This window comes from Canis lupus, chromosome 36 (assembly GCF_048164855.1).
Source record: "Canis lupus baileyi chromosome 36, mCanLup2.hap1, whole genome shotgun sequence".
NCBI classification, from domain to species: Eukaryota; Metazoa; Chordata; class Mammalia; order Carnivora; family Canidae; genus Canis; species Canis lupus.
The window spans coordinates 12,959,896-12,982,868 of record NC_132873.1 but is presented as its reverse complement, the minus strand read 5'-3'; the positions used below and the strand labels follow the sequence as shown (position 1 = coordinate 12,982,868).

At 32.3% G+C, this 22,973-nt stretch overlaps 1 protein-coding gene and 1 long non-coding RNA gene across 12 annotated transcripts in view; one reads left to right on the top strand and one right to left on the bottom strand.

The window, feature by feature from the left end:
- The window catches only part of KANSL1L (KAT8 regulatory NSL complex subunit 1 like), a 130,808-nt gene that overhangs the window by 64,427 nt on the left and 43,408 nt on the right, over nt 1-22,973 (bottom strand). For all 11 annotated transcript variants that reach the window (XR_012024689.1, XM_072812614.1, XM_072812607.1 and 8 more), the window contains 2 exons: nt 15,969-16,166; nt 11,893-12,014 (listed from right to left, as the gene is read on the bottom strand). Coding sequence is in view for 10 of the 11 variants with exons in the window: in XM_072812614.1 (XP_072668715.1) it covers nt 11,893-12,014; nt 15,969-16,166 (320 nt within the window). In the remaining variant the exon portion in view is untranslated. The remainder of the gene's footprint in view (nt 1-11,892; nt 12,015-15,968; nt 16,167-22,973) is intronic.
- LOC140625335 (uncharacterized) overlaps nt 1-22,973 on the top strand; it is a 70,285-nt gene that overhangs the window by 35,067 nt on the left and 12,245 nt on the right. The gene's annotated exons all lie outside the window — the stretch shown is intronic.

Genomic DNA, 22,973 nt, shown 5'->3' with positions numbered 1-22,973 from the left:
GCTCAAACTCACAGCCCTGAGATCAAGAGTTGCATGCCCTACCGACTGAGCCAACCAGGTGCTCTTCAGGTGGTACTTTTTAAAGCATTAAGGCAAAGAGACTAGGAAGCCAATTAATGGGAGTTCTATTTTTCCCACGTGTAATTTGTTTGAAATGAAGACTTTTTATTTTACTAATTATTATTTTTCATTGTATTTTATTTTGCTATTTTTCATTTTAAAAGAAAATTTGGAAATAGAAAAAAATGAAAATTATTTTTCAAAATCCCATCATCTAATCACAAACACAGCTTTCATTAAAATTTTGATTTATATCCTTCAAGTCTTTTTTTTTGAAATGATACTTACTATACAATGATTTTGGTATCCTAATTTTTCCACTTAACATTCCAAAATAAACATGTCACCATATTATTTTTTAATACTTATAGAATATTCCATTCAGTGGTTGTATCAAAATTTATTTAAACATTCCCTCTAACATTAGATTTTGGACTTACAGGTAAAAAGGCGGGAAAAAAAGTTTTTACAAAAGAAAATAATTCCTACTGACATTACTTTCAAAAAATAGCTGGGAAACTTTATTTCCTTATTGATGTCACACATCTAGCTAATATAATAATACATATCATTCAAATGTCATTCAAATAATTAATGTCATTCAAATGAACCCAAAATTATGTTGAAAATTTCAGCCTAGAATACTCAGCTAACTTCTGAGAAGTGACTATTAAAGATATTACAAGGAAGAATGAATTACTTTCTATGTAATTAGTTTGCCAGTTTAAGTGCAGTTTTTCAATTATGATACCCAATTAGAAAGAACGGTTGCATTTCAAGAGATAATTACCATTAGTGGAAATAAATAGCATGGCAATGATTCATTGGAATTTAATTTCATATCATGTTCTGGGTCTCATTAAGGCAAAAGAAACAACAACAATAAAAATCTAGATATTACTTCAAATAGAAATTCACTTTCTCAGAGATAATACCCCATGGGGTAAGCAAGGATCCATTTACAACATTTTATCTTCATTTTAGAGTACAAGATCTAAAAACAAATATCTCCAGGATAATAAAATGTAATGCTTCATTTGTTTGAAGACTAATCTTTTCAGTTGCTCAGTTCCTGGTGACTCATCTTAAACCCTGCTGCCAAGATTAATAAAGCTAAAAAAACAATTCTAACTTCTGGGAGATACTGCCATTAAATAAGAGGTGGGGGTTGGGAATCAATGAATAACAAGTGGGCAAACAGGTAGTATGGAAAATAATTAACGAGGTGAATTTACTTTAGACATTGTGAGAGAATAGTTCATTAGGATATTATAAAAATGACCTTAATATTTTTTTAAATTATATCAAACAGTAAGCTCTACGTGATCCACTAAAAATTAATATACAGAATAGGTGGCCAACTTTTAAAAATTCTAAACTTAAATTTCTTCTAAGTTAATTATACACTAAAATTATGATATAATGTGATATAAAGCAAGAGTAAGTATGCTTTATTAGAAGAAGTGTAACACTTTACTTATGAGATTACTTATCTGGCAACCCCAAGTACACAGAATATGGGTGAATTCCATAAAGCCTTTCAAATAACTAAAAAACCTCACTACTCATACACAAAAGTTCACTCCTGTTACTGTTAGGAGAGGCCTTCTTTCTTACTAGAAAATGTCTCTTATTATAGTACAAATATTTCTACCACTTTGGTTATCTGATTTTCTAGTCACCCTTAAATTAGATAAGATAAAGAAGAACTGCTTGCGATAGCCATGAAATCAATTCCTAAATATCAATCTGACCATGGGGGAGAAAAGACAAATGAGTAAAAAATATTTTTTATGGAATGCTGATTACTTGCAAGAAATCTTAAAAGACATTTCATTCATTCAACAAATATCTGTTCATGCCCATGATGTGACTCTCAGTAATCTTAGGAATTAGGAAAAGAGCAGGACGCTAGGAAAAGAGCAGTTAATAGGTCAGATTTTAAAAGTTCCTGCTTTCATGGAGCTTATATTCTCATCCAGGAAGACAGCTAACCAGCAAGTAAAAAAACAAAACAAAGCAAAATGTCACACTTATTATTTCATTTGATCCTCACAACAATCCAGGAAGCAGACTGTTCTCATTTGAACTGTGATTTAGAAAGTTGCCCAAGAATACAATGCTACCAAATGGCAGAGTTGGGATTGACCTCAGATTTGTCTGATTCCAAAGAGATATTTTTAATTTTTTAATATTTATTTATTTATTTATTTATTTATTTATTTATTTATTTATTTATTTAGAGGGAAAGAGAATACCATGCACAGGGCTGGGGTAGGAAGAGGAGAGGGATAAAGAATCTTAGGCAGGCTCCACATCCAGTGCAGAGCCTGACATGGCACTTGATTTCATGACCCTGAAGATCATGACTTGAGCCTAAATCAAGAGTCAGACTGAGCCACCCAGGCGCCCTCTAAAGGGACTTTTTTTTTTTTTTTTAAGATTTATTTTATTTATTTGAGTTAGAGAGAGAGAGAGCACATGCAAGAACTTGTGCATGAACAGGGGGAGGGGCAGAGGGAAAGAATCTCAAGCAGACTCCATGCTGAGCATTGAACCCTACATGGGGCTCCATTCCACAACCCTGAGACCATGACTTGACTCAAAGTCAGTGGTTCAACTGGATGAGCCACCCAGGCACCCTCTTATTTTATTTTATTTTTTTAATATTTGAGAGAGAGAAAGTGGGAAGGGAGGGGCAGATGAAGAAGGAAAGAGTCTCAAGCCAACTCTGCACTGAACTGCAGAGCCCAATGGGAGCAGGAGGGGGCAGTGCTTGATCTTATGACCCTGAGATTGGGACCTGGAGATCACAACTTGGACCAAAACCAAGAGTTGGACAATTAACTGACTGTACCACCCAGGTGCCCCCCAAAGGGGTATTCTTAAAAATCAGTTTTCTCATAGCACTTGATCAGCATTTAAATTTATGTATTTAACTCTGTGATTATTCAGTTGATCTCTTTTTTTCCCCACCCAGACTCTATACCTTGAGTAAAGATACCACATATGTTTTTGTTCAACATGTATCCCCACTGCCCAATCCAATGCCTGGCACACTAAAGTTACTCAGTAGGTATTTGTTCACTATTAAGTAAATTCTTTTATAGGTACACAACTATTAATCTCCACAGTCTCTGAGGATGTGGCCATAGTCATGAGCCTGAGTTACCAAAAAACAAACAAAAAAAAAAACAAAAACAAAAACAAACAAACAAACAAAAAAACTGAATTAACTCCAGTATCATCCATGAAAGGCAATATGTAATAAATTTTATTTAATAATTCTTGGCTTATATGAAAGTTTCTAGCATATAAGTAGAATCTTCATTCCTCTTACTGTCTTAAGTACTTCTTTCATAATAATATCTAGATTATGCTTTAAAGTTACTAAAACATGTTGAGTAATTTTTCTCTATTCACGAAATCTCTTGATTTAAGCTAACATAAAATGATTACATCCAAAGCAAAGCACAAAAGTCATGTGACAAAAAGGTACATTTTAGGCTATTTTGAAATCTTTATTTTTATTATTCATTTGTTTAAAAAAATGGCATTCCCAAATATAAACATTTAGTTAAAGAATATTAGTACTAGAAACTATAAATATTTGTGTCCCAGTAAATTTAAAGATAAAGAAATAGCATGTAAAGATTTTAAGCTTACTTGCCCAAGGTCATAAAATGTCAAAAACAAAAAGAATAGATAAAAATGTATACTTTATATTCATAACCACAAATTAACCTGAAACCACTAAATTTCAAAAAACACTCTAATTGATTAAAAATGAATACAAGTTACAACTTTTGGGGGGAGGGGAAGGGAGAGATTAAATGTCCCAAGATGGCCTTTTAAGGAGGTGTTTTATGTAATAAAACTTTGTTTTTATTATAGGGTCCCTAACCAACCAGGCAGATCAAAGGCAGGACAACTTTATAACTCCCCAAGAGTTATGATGGAGAAACAGGTGGTACCTCTGATTCCCAGTAACTAGAGGACTTTCAGTAACAGTTAGACTTACATAGGCCCTAAAATCCATATTGTAACTCAGGCCACTGGAAGCATTTTTTTTTTTTAAAGTAAGAATAGTTCTGAATCAATGACTAGGATAATGCCATGATATGAAAGAAATAAAACTACCTACAATTTTAATATACATACATAAAATATATAGTTTTAACATACATAATATGTCCTGACATAAAAATATCAACGGTTAACATTATTAGGCTGTTTCTATGTGCCAGGCATTGTTTTAAGAGTTGTGTATATACTGCCTTATTTACTTTTCATACAATCATATACTATCTCTCAATATCTCCTACATTTACTTTAAGATATATATTTAACAGTCAATGATCTGTTTTGTGGCATACTGCATCCTCATAGACTAACATGTACTTTTTAAGATAGTGTGATTGTAAACGTTGGAAAAGAGTAGAAACTGAATAACTGCCAAATGTTAGTAAAGACTTGATAAAATTTTTGGAGGAGAGAGAATATAAATACTTAGACACCATAAAGACATTTAAGAACTGTAAGGTAAATATTATTTATCATAGTAAATTACCAAATTTCCTATCACTTTTAAATGTTCCTTTTGTCTGTATCTACATTCTGTAACTTCCTATTATTATACTGCTATTATCAGGTCTGACATTTGTATTAATTTACACATTTCAGCTGAGTATGCACCTCAAAATATACAAATATATATGAATACTTTTCAGATCAGAGAGGACAATTAAAGAAAACTATAGTTATATGTCCTTTCCTTTAGCCATTCTTCATTTGCTTCCCACAAGTATGTTTGAAGGCTTTCACTGAAAAAGACAGAACAGACATCCTAGATTAAGACAGTATTGACAGATAAAGAAAAGGGCAAGGGTTATAAAATCAGTAACTGGATCATTCTTTATCGCCAAAATTGAAGGTAACATGTTGAAATAAGATTTAATTCTGTTTCCTTTTCAACAAATATTATATTCCTTCTCCTATCTTAAAACTTTGATATTCTATGATTATAATTTAAATAATGTAGAACTAGTCAAGCTTTGCTCACAGGCTTAGGATAATAATGCCATTTTTTTGTTGTTGTTGTTGTTTTCAAACCTATAGCGGCTGCTGTGTTTTCTATTTGCCCTTTCTGTTTTTTTTTTTTTTAATTAAGATCATTTATTTATTTATTCATGAGAGACAGGCAGAAACATAGGCAGAGAGAGAAGCAGGGGAGCTCCCCAGGGGGAGCCCGATGCAGGGCTTGATCCCAGGACCCCAGGATCACACACTGAACCAAAGGCAGATAGATGTTCAACCACTGAGGTACCAGGCACCCTCTATTTACCCTTTTTGAAGTATATAATTTGTATCCTATTTTTCTCAACTTTCTGATTGTGAAATGTAAGATATCTACAAGTAAGTACATAAAATGTTTGACTTATAAATATGAAGCAATGCTTCACCTACTCGTCCCCTGTAACATAAACACCACTTAGGCCAAGAAATGGATTATCAGTACCTAAGAAGCCTCCCCACAACCTTGGGGAGGGCCTCCTCTTCATATTTAGCACAGAACTACAGAAAGGTAAATCAATATCAGGACTTTTCCAGTGTCCTGAATAACTCAAGGACTTGAGAACAATTTAAAACCACTCACCTGCCTCCTGACCTATTGTTCCCATGGACTTTTTTTTTCTGTTTTTAGCCCACTAGACATGTTTTACTACGGTTTGGTTAAATATGCCCATATACTTATTTACTATTTCATTTGTCCTTAGTTCCCTCTTACATCTTGAAATACTCATCTAGGACCATCACTTTCCATTGCTTGAGGCACACCCTTATGGTTATCATTATAATTAGAGTCTACTAGTGACCCACTCTTTAGTTCTGATTTATCTGAAGGCATTTGTGTTTCACACTCAGACTTCAAAGATGTCTTCTCTGGATATAGAATTTCTAGGCAGACAGTTATTTTCTCTCAACACACTGAAGATACCATTCTACTGTGCTGTGGCTCTTGTTACTACTCTTGAGAAGTCAGCTGTTAGGTGAACTATGGAGTTTCAGTTCAGGTGATGTCTTCCTCTTTCGCCACCTCTGCTATTGTTTTTAGATGTTTCATTTGTCTTTGTTTTATTTCCCCCATTTCCTCTGGTTCTAGAGGTGGATTTCTTTTTATTTGTCCTGCTTAAGAATCTGTGTCTGGCTTCCTGAATTTGGTGTCTTTCATCAGATCGGTTAATTTTTCAGCCAATCTCTCTTCAAATATCACTTCTGCTCCATTCTCTAGTTCATCTTCAGGTCTCCAATGAAGTCTTCTATTAGACCTGCTCAATATGTTCTCACATTTTTAAATGTTTTTTAAATGACTATTTTCCATAGTTTTGTCTCTTTTCCTATAATCTGGAACTTTTCTTTCTCTCTATCTTCTACATTACATATTCTCTATTCAGTTGTGTCAATGTTGCCAAATTCACTTATACTTAGTTTTTATTTTAATGAAGGTATTTTTCAGGAGTTTTATTTGGATCTTTTTCATATGTACCATGTAACTTTTATAGCTTCCTCCCTGCAGATATTTTAAGCCTATCTTTTACTTCTCAAATCAAAATGAGTACTATTTTTAAAAATATAATCAGATTGTGTTTGATAATTCTAATATCTGAAAACTTTGCAATCTGTTTTTCCTATTATTTTCTCTTTATTCTTACTCTTATCGCTCTCCTCACACATCTGATTATATTTACATGTGGGCTGATCACTGCCTTGAAAAATTATTCCTGAGGGTTTCCTGCAGGCTAAGAAAGCAGATCTCTTCCTCCAAAGAGAATCTACAGCTGTCTCTGCCATCTACCTTGTAGTATTCCTACAACTCTCCCCCTGATGCCCAACGTGGGGAAAAGTAAACAGTTTTCCTTCTGATTTACACTTACTCTGAGGCTGTAGCCCATGGAATAGGATTTCATTTCATCTCCCTGCCATAGGCAAGGCTTTGATTTGTTTTAGCTTTGATTTATCTTCCTCTCACCCCGCAAGCTATTAAAACTTCACTTGATTTTTGATTTGGCTTTGATTTCTCTTTCTTTCCCCACAAAGCTATCAAAACTCAATTTTGTCAGAAATTGGCCTCAGACAAAAGTAGATGCTGTGCTTTACTTACTTTTTTGGTTTCTTGCTTTTTCTTAGCTTTTGGCTTAGAAATACCATTAACATTCACTAATTTCTCATTTTCAAAATAAACAATAAAATATTCTTATTCAACCCAGCAATTCCACCTCTGGGTGTATGTCTAAAAAATTAAAAGCAAGAACTCAAACAAATTTTTTTAAAAAAGCAGATTCAGTTTATCTGTATACTCATTTTTTTTTTTTTTTTTTTTTGGTATACTCATGTTTAAAGCAGCATTATTCACAATAGCCAAAAGGTGGCTATTCATAAGTTCACCCAGGGATCAATGAATAAACAAAATGTGGTCTTTACACAGAATGCAATATTATTCAATCTTAAAAATGTGGTCTTTACACAGAATGCAATATTATTCAATCTTAAAAATGACACATGCTATATAATATGGATGAACCTTGATGGCATTATGCTAAGTGAAGTAACCTAGTCATAAGAGGACAAATACTGTATAATTTTGCTTATATGAGATACCAAGAGTGGTCAAATTCATAGAGACACATAGTAGAATGGTGGTTGCCAAGGAATGGGAAAAAAAGGAAGAATAGGTCCTTATTGTTTAATGGAGTTTCAGTTTAGGAAGATGAAAATAGTTCTGAAGATGACGGTGATTACTGCACAACAATGTGAACATACTTCATGCACTAAACATAAAAACGGTTAAAATGGTAAATTCTGTTTATGTACATTGTATCAGGATTTTAAAAGTTTTTATTCAAATGAATACTTTTCTTACCTTCACATTTACTTAAATATATAAAATGAACAGTATTTGTATGCTTAATAGGGACATCTTAAGAAAATGCTTTCTGACTATCAAGTTTGCAAAACATTAAATTAACTAAGCCCTTACTCTTAAAATTCATTGATTCTTAAACATGTTTTCTTCATATATAATTACATGTGAAGAAAAAATAACAAGATTGGAAAAACACAAAGATATAAGAAATAAAACTAGGCTTCACTTGACATTTTACTCCCAGAAGCAAAAGGCAAATAGATAAATTTCACCTTCCTTCAATACAGATATCTAAAAACCTAAGCTTCTTCTTTATTACTATAATACAAAATTGTGTCTCCAATTAATTTCCAAATCTCAAATGTGATGAGTACAATAATCTTTTAAATATACAGAATTTTACTATTACGTATTTGTTTATTTTACAAGAAGTTCAGTTAGAGAATACTTTTAAATTCTTAACTAGGTTTACAAATATCAATTAAGTATTTCTTGGAATATAGTTAAGGCATTAAAAAGACAACGACAACAACTACTCAGAAACCACAAAACATCATTTTCCAGGGATGGGCTGCTCATGCTACAAAAAGAGGAAGAAGGCAGGGAAGGGAATTAAACAGGGAAGAGACAATGTCTGACTGGCCAGTGTATGTGCAAACCTTTACCTAACTCCTACAGCTTCTTTTCTCACTTCTAACTTGGCTATAGTCACTTTATAAACAACTATAGTCACTTAATAAACAACTTGGCTATAAACACTTTAAAAACATCTGCAGCCCCCTTAATCTCTACCACACCACTTGCAAGGAACAAGTGTATTTCTACCTTATATAAAATCCCTCCATAACTTTATGATATATATTTCTACATTTACCATCTCTAGCTCTTTCCCTTCATTTTAATAAAGATACTTACATTACTTCCATCTTAAAAACAAAAAATACCTTTCTTGATCTTATACATCCATCCTACTATAGCCTTTACAGTCAACAACCTTGAAAGTGCACTCCTCCTCTCTACTATTTCTCCAGTTCTCTGTCAGCCCACTCTCATCTCTTCTCTCGTCATGCCACTACACTGCTGGTGCTGAGGTCTCAATGGCAGAACCAAGAGACATTTTTCAGTACCTCCCTTCACATCTGACAGACACATCCACCATAAATCCTCAAAATTGTCTTTTCCTTCAAAGTTATTACTCTATCTGCAATATATTCCAGTTTCTATGTTCTTGGTTAAATAGAATTATTATGGTATATATTCTCATAAACAGAATTTTTACAAAAAATTTAATGAAACCAGAAGTCTGTGGTAGCAAAAGATTTAAAAACAGTTATTAAACTTAAAGATAAATTACACATTTTAAACAAAAACTCTAATATTCTAAATTTGCTCAATTTTTTGGTAGGGGGAGGGGTGGTGGAGAGGGAGAGAGAGAATCTTAAGCAGGTTCTATGCCCGCAGCAATGAGCCCGATGTGGCGCTTGATCTCATTACCTCACAACCCGGAGGTAACTCAAGCAGAAATCAAGATGCCCAATGGACTGAGCCCCCTCGGCACCCCACTCACCTTCGTTTGATGAAAGGTAGCTGTATTACATTTTCTGCAAATGCTAGGAAACCAAACCTTTTCTTCAAGAAAAGTATATTTTGACAACAAATGTGAAAATGCTTTTTGAAAGGAACTCATGTTATATAGAAAGCATACTGGAAAACTGTCCATTACTACCCGAAGTAAATAAATTAGTAATTAATAAAATTAATTAAAGCACTTGCATATCAGAATACTTCAAAAAGTTGGAGAATAAATTTTTATCTTAAATCTAAAAAGAATTTAAGTAGTTTTTGAGCCTTTTATAAACTTTTTTTTTCATTTCCCCCCTAATCCCTATTATAAACTTTTTAAAATAAGCCTTCCAATTAACCTGTAAGAACAAATACCTGACATCAGGAAAGAGGGCAATTACTAGCAGATTTCAACAAGAACCTCTGAACTATTAGTAAACAGAATTGAAAAGAAAAAAAAAAAAAAAGAATTGAAAAGTATCATGATTTAAGTAAATAAAACCAATGTTAACACTACTTTCATTTGGAACCATGTATCTTTATAAGGTATCTTTTCACCTATGAAAGCTAATAAAATCTAGTATTCAAATAACTGCACACAATTCCTTTATTATTACATATTTTGAATAATTATACTTCACCTATGAGACTGCTAGTTAAAAGTAGAGACTTGTTTCATCTTTGTAACCTAGCACTTTGACTACATGACATATAACAAATAGTTATGTAATAAATACTGTGTGACTAACCAAAAATATAGGCAAGTACATTAAAATGAAAATATGTACACACATACATATATATATGTAATAGTATAATGTCTGGTTAGGTAAAAATGTTACCAAAATGGGCTTGACCCAAATCATGATGTTTGCACATCAATTTAATGGTATTTAATGGCTCAACTTATAATTATAACTTCCTCTTTAAAAAACAAATTATGACTTTCTTAATTAGCATATGTTCTCATAAATGAAGATATCAGAGTTGCCTTATACAACATGTGAGAATCTTTGCTTTCAAAGTAAATCATCAGTGATATAAGGAATGAATATTAAAATCAACAAACCGTAAAGCAAAACTAATAGAAGAACTTTTTTCTGTGACAGGACAATGAATAAATTATCCAGCACAAATGAAACAGTGAAAGTATTAAAAATTAGATTTTCAAAATAGCAAATCAGAAATAAAGCCCAAATAACAATATATTTAAGAGAATTTATATCCTCTAATCGCATGAAAAATGTGATGGTTACTTCACATAATTTTTACCAGAGAATAAATTTTCTTTTCATGTTATAATAAACAAAATTTAGCAATAAATCATATAATTATTAATATAAATATTTCCCAATACTAAATTACACTCAGTCCTCCATGGCAGCTAAAGAAGCCACATTAGAATTTTATTTGAAAAAAAATTAGAAAAATAATATTCTATTAGCATCTTTAATTCTACTTGAATCTTTAAAATAGAAAAATAAGCAAAATAAAAGGGACATAAAAGCTGTCTATGGGGATCTCTGAGTGGCTCAGTGGTTTAGCACCTGCCTTCAGCCCAGGGCATGATCCTGGAGTCTGGGGATGGAGTCCCACTTCGGGCTCCCTGCACGTAACCTGCTTCTCCCTCTGCCTGTGTCTCTGCCTCTCTCCCTTTCTCTCTCTCTCTCTCTCTCTCTCTCTCGCACTCTCTCGGTGTCTCTCGTGAATAAATAAATAAAGTCTTAAAAAAAGAAAAAAAAGCTGTTCACAAAAGAATTAAGATCTTGTGTGTGTGTGTGTGTGTGTGTAATTGCTGATATAATAAATTGCTAAAGATTATAGTAATTACTATATTAATTGCATTCAGAAAAAATGTTTACCTTATAAAAGCTGAGATCTAAATGATCAAATGAAACTTTACCTGAACTTTATGGATGGTATCTACCAATCTCCTGTGCCCAAACTATATATAGGGTCTTTTTTTCTTAAAATGTTTTGGAATGAATGAATGAATGAATGAATAAATAAATAAATATTGAAAGGGCAGTATGGAACGAAAGAATATAAAATGTACAAAATGGAAGGTATGTTAAAAAAAATGCAGTACTTCTGTAGCAAAGGTATCACCATTTTTCTTTTTCAGAAACATTTTACATCCTGGAAAATTTGCTCCCGCAGTCTCTGGTTTATGTTTACATTAATCATATAAGTTTGATGACATCTAAAAATTTATCCATGTTCTATTGATTGTATTCTAATAGTGCTTAAGAAGAAAAAAGCAACTATACTACTTAAAAGATCAAAAAATAAATAAAATAAACAAAGCCAAATTTAGAAGCCAAACGATCCCACTTGATACCTACCTCCTGGAAATGCCATTAGTCAGACATTTATGGCTACAGGATTTGGAGGACAGGGGTGATGAAGTTGGGGATAAGTTGAGGGGGGCAATCAAACTGTTGATGATCTCTGTCAACTGTGCACTCTGCAAGAAAACAATGAAACTTTACTACTGCTAAGCAAGAAATGTGAGTTAAGTCTCATACTTTTAGTAAATGCTTATATTTTAATAAACATTTTAATCTACCAAGATGATTTATACCACTACAAATTTTTCTACTTTTATATGTAAATCTACATTTTAAAGTATCCTATCTTTTCTATATCCATTTTTGTTACAGTTCCTTTATCTATACATCCTATCCTCCCAAAATATTTGAATTTAGCTTATAGCATCTACAGAGTATTTTAAGGCAGACAAGTTAATAATAACAAAATTATAATTGTAATTTATTAAGTGCCTACTATGTGCCAGCCACCACACAAAGCACTAAATTAGATTATTTCTAATCTTTATTAGATTAACCTGCAAAGAGACTAATAGTTAATATTAGAACTACTAATATTACTAGTATTAAGATCAATTACATTGATTTTAGAAAACTGAAGCAAAAAAAAAAGATTAAGCAGCTTGAATAAGGAATATAAAGTTGGTAAGAAATGAAGCTAGGATTCAAATTCAGACTCGAAACCAATGCCACAGTTTCTTAATGTTTTTCCTAACTTAAAAAATATCAGGTTTTTTCCAGTACTCAAAATTTTCATTGATCCTTATTCCCAACTTATATATACATAATATATTTGTAATATATAATAAATATCAAAAATTTTAAATTATTCTCAAAACAACAACCTGTAACAGTTATAACAAACTCAGCCCACAACAGTGGAAACAGTATGTTTCTACAAAATGACAACTATTTTCATTACACACCTAATCTCTCTAGACTGTTTTTTGAGTATATGTGAGCATGAGAGTATATACAACATGCATATACACACATAGAAACATAGTTTTAGTTAAATCATGTCAGATCAATTTTCTAAAACCTGATTTTCTCACTTAATGTATGATTTTTAAAAAAATATATAAACCTATTTCACCAATTTTATTAATTGAAAGATATTCCATTATCAGAGGGGTACATGAAATAATTATTTTTAAATTTTTCATTTGTATGAAACTAATAACATGCTGTTAGAAAAAATGAGACTAAAGAATGATAGAAGTAAATCTAATATTTGAATTCCTCAAAAAGTCTTTGAAAAAGACCCTAAAATATTTTCACAATTTATTTTCTTGAAAAATACATACCTCATGACTTCATTTTAAAAATTATTACTCATTTTTAGATTAAAGCCCTTTTTCAAAATCAATACAGATTCTTTATACACTTAACCATTCATTAGCTCAGTCATACAAAGAAATTCATAAAGTATCTCATATATTTCAGTCTGAAATACTGATACACTCTTCTCATTGTTCCATTGCCAAGAATATCATTAAAAATCATCTAAACCCTGGGAGGTAACTGGATAGGTATGTGTGACTAATTGGCCAAGAACAATATAATCACTAACCAATCTAGCCCCTCCCAAACCTCAAATATCTGAGTCCATGTTTGGGACAAGAAATTCATAATAAAAATGAGAAAAAAAGTAAAATCAAGGGAGGTGCAATTTGAACTCTAAACACAAAAACTAATCAACTTGAAAGTTAAAACATTTAATAGCTATTGGATAACAAGGTTTTTAATGCAAACACACCAATGTGAAATCTATCTTAAATTACTTAAAGTTCTATCATAAAGTCACCTTTTAACTTATGAATCAAATACATTATCTAACAATGCAGGCACACATTAATACTATAAACCAGTAAGTTATTTTTTAAAAGTGAAATCAGGGAAGGGGAGGAGGCCGGGGGGTGGGGGTGACTGGGTGGCGGGCACTGAGAGGGACACTTGACGGGATGAGGACTGGGTGTTATTCTGTATGTTGGCAAATTGAACACCAATAAAAAATAAATTTATTATCAAAAATAAATAAATAAAATAAAATAAAACTGAAATCAGTAATCAACTCAATAGTACCCTTGTATTTTAACTGCTAACTTTTTTTTTAAAGATTTTACTTATTTATTCATGAGAGACAGAGAGAGAGGCAGAGACATAGGCAGAGGGAGAAGCAGATGACCTGCAGGGAGCCAGATTCAGAACTAGATTCCAGGACTGTGGGATCAACCTGAGCCAAAGGCAGACACTCAAACTCTGAGCCACTGAGGTGCCCCAACTGCCAACTCTTTAATTGCTTTTGAGATACATAAATAAATTTTATTTGTTAAACCAAACATTCCTCTAACAAAATTAATTTATTAAAATCATCCAATACTTGATCTATATTTAAGGTCCACTATGGTCAATAAACAGTTATACATCAACAGATTATCTTAAGAACAATATGCATAGTATCAGGCTTGCAATCCCTGCCACTTAATTCACAATCCTCTTCAGCAAGTATTTGAAAACAATTTTAATTGGCTTATAAAAACATTACTAGCATATGTTTCAAGAGCAAATGACCTGTTCATAGGCAGTTTGCCAAAGACCTCTACAAGAGATCACTGCTGTCCCTTTCTTATCCTTTTGCTCTACTCTCCCTGTATGTAGAGGCATTGTCATTGATCTCGTTAACTCCTGGTTCCCTTCTCTTTCAAAGCATCTGGCACTCCTGTCAGCAACGGGACCAAAAATAAACATAACGCCCAGGGCCAACTTCATGGGTAAGCAGTCGCATAGCGCTGCCCTCAGAAGGATCCTATGCTTGGTTAATGCCCTCCATTAAGTCATGGACTTAAATCTCTTCAAAATTGTTTCTAACAAAAAGCTATGAAATATTATTTTGCACTGGACCCTGTAAATTAGCCAGTTCTAATATTAACTCCTGTCTAATAAAACAAATTGGTGCTACCAAGGAGAAAGAAAAAATATAAAAAAATCTCTTTCCAAAGGATAAGTAGTGACCTACAGGTAGAGAAAACAGAAGACCTGACTGACCAAGCAAATACATTATGCTGGAGTGTGAAACAATTAGGGCTAAACTGAAAGGGAAGTGATGGTATGGGATGAAGAGAGAGAAAAGAGAGGGAAGTGGGAACATAACCAACACTATTTAAAATACACTTATATGGTAAAATGTATTCCAATTTAATATTAGATAATTAAAAAATAACTTTCCATTGGAACAATTATGCAATTAAGGAAAATGCTAGGCAAATGTAGTTTAACAAATACGCGGTGAGAAGCATTGCACCATACTCTGACTTACCAAGAATAAAATAGTAGTAACCTAATACTAAATTATTTCACAATATATGTTAGGAAAAACCCTGAAAAATTAGATGTGGACAGGCATGAAGCCACCTTACTGGAACAAGGGAATCCTGCTGTTGTGATTCCAACTGGGTATATTCCAACAGATTCAGACTGGTTGCAAGTTAACAAACTCCTAGAAAGCCAGGTTTGTTCAAGAGCCACTAAAGTCTGAATAAAAATAAATGGTGTGATTTCCAAGGATAGATAGAGTAATAAAACTTCTGGAGTCATCCATAATAGAATTTAAATATCAGGAAAAGCTTTAGAATCAAAATAATTTGTTAGGGGTTTATTTGCCATTTATTTACATAACTGCTTTTTTAATGAAATAATTCATATTCTAGTATCTTTCACTAAAAATCTCTATCAATAAATTGATTAGACAACTGTTCAGATCTGTTAAGTGGTTTGGTATCACTGTTCTTTCCTCATGAAAAAAATTCCAGTGAAGAGCAATTTTGTTAGAAAAAAGATTTTCCAATTCTAGTATAAATGAGTTATCATCCTATGGCTGTGTACCAATATTTTATATGTTTACATAATCTTAATTATATCAATGTTGTAAGAGAGACTCATCATATACCACATTTTAATTGTATTTAATGTCAAATGGCAAATCTTAATAGCCAATATCCTGAGCAGACATACAAGTTTATTTGAATGGTTTATAAAATTGATTAAAAGTTATTTCATGCCATTCACATATTACTCTTATTTCACGTTACCTGTTTTTCTATGTTGCGAAGAAGCAGTGTAGGGCTACTTGGTGACATTTCAAAATCTTGTTCTGGTAAAGGATCTTGACTTTCTTGGGGAACCTGGAGATTCCCTGTAGTATTTAATGAAGCTTCTTGGTCAGCAAATTGTATTTGTTTTTTCAAAATGTCTTTTGGAAGTTGACAGTCTTCTAGGATCACTATCTCCTAGGCAAACAGCAATTAAAGAGTTGAAATGAAAACAAATTGACTGCTAAATCAACTTCAACATTACAATGCACTTGAAACTATGCTTCTTCTTATCACCTGGAAATCAGAAAGTACACTTGAAAGTAGAGTCTAACTGTAAAAAATTGGCTGATTTAAAATGTGTAGCTAAAACAACATGTATTTCTGATGGGTTAGGCTTGTAAATATTGTCATAAATTATATATATGCAGTTATTTTTCTTCTTATTGGCTTAGTTATTAGTAGTAAAAGCATGACACATTTAAAATAAAGGCTTATATGCAGAATATGAACATTTCACATGGAAATTGGGAACACTTCCTCATGTAATCTTCAGGTATTTTGGTCACTAGCATTTCCATTTGAGTACTTCCAGTTTCATAAATTAAAATACCAAACTTACAAACATCCAAACAACATTCTGACTTCAAACTATCTTTTCAGAGCACTCTAAGGAGTTCCAACTCTGTTGCTGCCAGCCAGCAACCATGGGCAGGACTGTACTATTGAGAAAAAGTATTCTCTAGGCCAAACTGTTGCTTACAAGGTAGATGAGTTAATAATAAAGACACAAATTGTCAACTGTGATGGGGGATTTTCTCAAATATAAGTAACTAGAGGAAACAGTAGAGATCTAGTTGCTTTGTCCTCCCAGTGTACCATTCATTCACATACACTTATAACTAGCTTGCTAAATATGCTTCCATATTCCTAGATTCTTCACTCCAACTGTTCTCACTCTTAGGCCCCTCAATGACAATGAAGACAGAAGAGAAAGGAGGAAAAAGAATGCACAGATACAATCTTAACAGTTTCTAATCACTTCTTACAGTAAAACTTTTTCCCTCCCTGTTCCTTCTACCACTTCCCCCCTGCAAAGAATAATATGTATGATCACATAATGTATAATGTATGTACGTGTGTGTGCAGATATGGTTATTTTGCAAAATGCCAATAAGGTCCTAATAGGCTAATTGGAAAGGTATTAAATGCCTATGTGGCTAAAATAGTATATTCTTATAATGAAAAACAGATTAAAACATTAATATGTGTATAGTATTTCAAAATAGAACAAATTAAAAAACTGGTATGGACCAGCTTATATTATATATAAGTGCTATTAGGATGGAAACTGCCTTTAAATTATAAAATTATAGACGAACAGTTTTAACTTACACTAAAATTTGGAGAATATATCACTTTAGCATGAACATATTAGGTATTGTATCAAACATATTTTATTATTTTACAATAATATATTATCACTGCTGTGTGGTAAAAGTAACAAATAATTTATTATTGTTGTTATTATTTTTAACTTATAATTCTAACAATGCTAATAACTTTTACAAAAAAGAGATCTAATTGTTGATCCCATCTCAATGACTATTTTCCTAGAATGCACAAATATGGCTGTCAAGAAATCTGAAGAAATATATATTTTTTTAAAATTTTTGTTTCACTTGATATTTTAAAAGTTAAAGTAGACTTGGGGCGCCTGGGTATTGCAGTTGGTTAGGCATCCGGCTCTTGGTTTCAGGTCAGCTCATGATCTAGTCAGGTCAGGTAGGGTCATAGGATCTAGTCCCATGTCAGGCTCTCCGCTCAGCGTGGAATCTGCTTGAGATTCTTTCTTCCTCTTCCCCTCCTGTGCTCTCTCTCAAATAAATAAATATATTTTTAAGAAGTATATTTGAAAAAAAAAGAAGTATATTTGATATAGTATCATTAATCTCAAAAGCTCTTGAAAGTATCTGAAATATCCATTCAAAATTTGTACAAGTGTCTCACTAGATTTTTCACAAGTATCTGCTTGTAAAATAAGTACAAGTTCATCATATCAATTTAGCTGTAATTCCCTTTGGTTTGATTACAGTTTATTTTATGGGCCAGGCTGTGAATTAGCCTGGTTTTATAACCTTATTAATAATGTTGTATATATGGAAGAACTGATTCTGAATTTCTAAAGGTCAATTTTCAAACCTTTAAAATACTATCTTTTTAGAAGTAGAGAGCCTGCTACAGTTAGTTCAATGAAAAGTAATATTTTAAAAATTCGACCAGGAAGACATTCATAATCAAGTCCATAATCTATTTCTCCTTAAATTGTTACCCTAGACAAAGCTCTCACAAATGGCCAAGAATAGAGTAAAAAGGAGAAAAGATTAAATACTTTAAAGACATTACAGAGATAGTTTCAGTTCTTAAAAATCAGGAAAAGTATATATGTATGTTGGGTCACCATGATGTACACTTAAACATCTTAAAATTTTGTCAGTCATAGCTGAATAAAGCTGAATTAAAAAAAAAAAAAAACCTCAGGAAAAGAACAGTCTAATCATAGATAAAACAAGGTAAACAACAAAGACATAAACATTTTTTTAGTAAGATGAACTGCAATAACTGAGAAAAATGAAAACACTACCATAAGATGAAAGCAAGTCAACTGCTCCAGAGAAGACAACTATTCCTGATAATAGCACTATAGAGCTCCTTACCCCACTCCCAGGGTCCTCATAGAGAAGATACAGCATAAAAAAATAAACAATTGCCTCAGCAACATCTTCAGTATTTATATAAAGTCACCAAAGCTAATTTTTTAAATTAATTGAAAAATTTTAAAGGCACAAAATTACAATTTAAAATGTAGAAGATTTTATCACCAGATAACAAAAGAAACCTAAAAGAGAAACCATTTAATATAAGATAGCCAGCTTCTCAACTAAAAACACCCCTATTTTAGTACTTTTCTGAAAGTGATAAGAGGTTATTGTTTTAGTAAAAGCTTAAGCAAACAAAAGGAGAAACATGGAAGTTGTAATGTGTTGACAAACTGTTGGAAGAACAAGGAAGGAATGCCGCTAATATTGAATTTCTTTTCTGTAAAAATTTTAACGTAAGTTAGACCACCCCAATATGTCAAAGAAGGGGGAAATGACAGCTTAATGACCCAAAACATGTAGATCTACTAGTAAATCCACTCAGTGTTTCTTTTTTTTTTTTAAGGATGTTATTTATTCATTCATGAGAGACACAGAGAGAGAGGCAGAGACACAGGCAGAGGAAGAAGCAGGCTTGAGCCTGATGCAGCACTCCATCCATGACCCTGGGATCCCTCTCTGAGCTGAGGGCAGAGGCTCTGAGCCATCCAGGCATCTCTCTGCTTAGTGTTTCCTGACCAGCGTTACCAAGTAGCACTTACTTAAACACGATATTAATAAAAAAACACCACTCAACCTCTTTCTCTTACCTGTATCTCTTATTTACCTGAAAAGGATTTTTTTAAACTTTCAAAATAAATTAAATAGAAAATTCATTCAAGATAACATATGGTAACATATGGTTACATATGTCTCAGTTTAATTACAGTAACTCAAGAAACTAGAAGAGCAAAGAAAGTGCTATTTTCTCTATTTAGTATAATAGTTCAACTAAACTGCACATAAATAAGCAATTAAACATCTTAATTCCCAAGAAATGTAAGGAGAAACTACTAAAATAAGTTATTAAAATGACTTAATGACATTTTCCATAGAGTAAATATAATGTGATTCTTAAGAAAACAGAGGGCCAGATACATATCTATCCTGAACCAATAAAAATGTAAAGTCATATAAATTATTACTGGGAAGTTAGATTTCTTTCCTAAAAATAATTTAGCCCCCTAGATGTTACATGAACTTTTAAAAATGCTTAAACAAGTATACAGCACTGTTTATAACACGCAAGTCATAAAATATGAACTTTCTCAAGTCATAAAATATGAAACAGACTGTGCAGATTCAAGTATAAAACTTAATCATCAATTTAGCTAGGAATCCACTTCTTTAGAAATTTCCAAATTATTTAAACTTGACTTGTTCTGAGACTTCTGTTTACTACAAAAATGCTTGTGATATATCCTTTAAAGTAAATAATCAGAGAGGAGAAATTATCTGATGATTCTGAAAGAATTGGGAAATCACTACAACTGAAGGCTTCAGTGAAGACAGAGTTAAAATGAGAAACACTACTTTCATTAGGAAATTATTCTTGAACATAGTTTCCTCAAATCCAACAGATAGAACAGGTAATAAGCCTCAGGTTTTATGTCTATCCTTCTATTCACCTTCCTATAGACATCATCAACCAACTTCTACAATTCATTCCTTCCTATTTCCTCTCCCATCCTTACACAACTCATACTTTCTACTCCTTTGAATATCGCTCTATTTTGTCATTCCAAAAACATATTATGTTGTTTCATGTTTTCAAACCGTCAAGGAATGCCCTCTTCCAGTTCTACTGGTTCATCAAGCAAACTATTATTTATCTTCCAAAATCATACTAAGGTATCACCTCTTTACTGTTTTCTCTGACCAGTTAATCCCTAAAAAAAGAGTTAATGTATTCCCTCTATGCCACTCCTATATCTTATTAAAAACATGTATCATTGTACCTATTACCTTAAATCACAATTATCCATATGATCTATCTCCCCTATCAGAATATAAACTTATGATTGTACCTAAAACTTACTTATCTTTACTTATGTGCAGTCCCTAGGTAATGTTGGGCTAACCACATGGATGACTGTATGGTTAAAAACTCTGATTCGTTTCCTTCTCAGCTTTTTCTTTTCAGACCAATCACCATCAACCTTAGAATATTATCTCCATTATGTCCATAGATTCATGATGTAGAATACAGTTTTCCATAAAAACGTTACAAAAACATATTTAGTAATATTTAAATTAAATAGTATTTCATGGGATTGTTATGAGAACTCTTTATATTATTGCTTCAATGGGAAAATATACTTTGAGTTCCAAGCAAACAGCTCATAATTTGGGGGAAACAGTGTGTCTTTAAGCTGGGAAAATCCCATGTTACATTTCTCCTGGTTGACATTAAAACAACATCTACTTGTGTAATCATTTGCTTATACATTTCTAAAAATGTAAGAACTCTGTGAGTTTAAGCACATATTTCTCCAACAACTATGGGAAAGGAAAAATGGGTGAAGGAAAGGAGGAGGGAAGGCAGAAAATAAGACAGGAAGAAGAAGTAAATGAATTTTATTTAAAAATTGCTAAATATAATAACTTTAACTCCCATTTCTACTGAAATAACTCCAAATCTCTATCCTCTTATAAACCTACCTTCTCCAATAAAACCTACCTTCTCCAATAACTCTTATTTTCAACTCTTTAGAGAACACCTCAATATGAGCATCTGACAGATAGAATTTTTAAGTCAATGTATGAGAAAGTTTATTTCTATCAACTGTCTTATGAAACAAGCACTTTTTTTCCCTTCTATAGAAACAGGTCAATAACTAGGAGGGGAGATAATGGTGATGATTACACAACTATATATTTGTCAAAATTCAGTGAATTACAAAAAATGTGTCTTCTGAGAACAAGATAAACAAAATAAAGATAAACCCATAACTAAATATCTATTAGCAAAAAAACTGTACAACATCAAATAAACAAAAAAAATTTGTTTTTAAGTTATCAGATAGAAAAGACAAAGTACCTACAAAGGAAAAAGAATTCCACTGACAGACTGCTCAGCAGTATCAAAGAAAACAGTGAAATAGGATCTTTAAAAGGCAAAATAACCATCAAATTAGATTTAATATTGACCTAAAGTATCACTGACGAGTGAGAGTTAAATAAAGGTATTTGAGACATAAATTACTAAAAAATATATTTCAGCAAAATGTAAACCAAGAAAGAAAAAGTAGTGTAGAAGAGACAACAAACTTCCCAGTATCCACTTTCCTCTTTTTTTTTTTTTTTTAACTCAGAACTCCACTCCTACTGGAGTTTTATCTATAAATACAACTTCTTATCTTAAAACTGTATTATTCACCTTCCCTCCTATATATCTAGCTGCAGACATGTGCCTAAATTTGGGCCGATGAATGTGACACAAAGTAGTACAACTTCCAAGTCGTCTCTCACTTTAAGACAAACTATGCTGCACTTCTAACTTCCCAAGGTCCAGAATAACAGATGACTACAACACTGTTTAACAGTGCAGTCAACCCTAGTCATTACCCTAGAGTATAAGAGAGCAGCAAAAGAGGAAAAAAAAAAACAAGTTGCTCCACCAGCCAGTATTCACTTCCTCACTTTTGAAGTGTTATATACCTTTATAAAGCTGCAATATTTGGCAGTTTCCTTGTTATAGCAGCTTACCCTGTAAACTAACTTTATAGATAGAGCACAAAAGAATCGAAAGCGTATTTTTAATAAAATTAGTTAGAAATATAATTACTGACTGCAAAAAAAAGCAACTAGATTGTAGTTGATATATTCAATGAGTATTTAGAAAGTATTAAAATTCATGTTGTAAGTAAAAAGAATATAAAAATACTGAGTACTTTTTATTGTTAGGATTACTTTTAGTTAAGAAATATATAAAAAATTAAATAAATAAATAAATAAATAAATAAATAAATAAATAAATAAATAAAAGAAATATATTAAAAATTAGGAGTAATGACAAAGAATAATGAATAGCTTCTAGGGATCCCTGGGTGGCGCAGCGGTTTAGCGCCTGCCTTTGGCCCAGGGCGCAATCCTGGAGACCCAGGATCGAATCCCACGTCGGGCTCCCGGTGCATGGAGCCTGCTTCTCCCTCTGCCTATGTCTCTGCCTCTCTCTCTCTGTGACTATCATAAATAAATAAAAATTAAAAAAAAAAAAATGAATAGCTTCTAAACCAGCAGAGGAAACAGAAAAGAACAAAGCAAATTCTACCAATTCAATGAGAGGTAAAAAAAACAAGACATA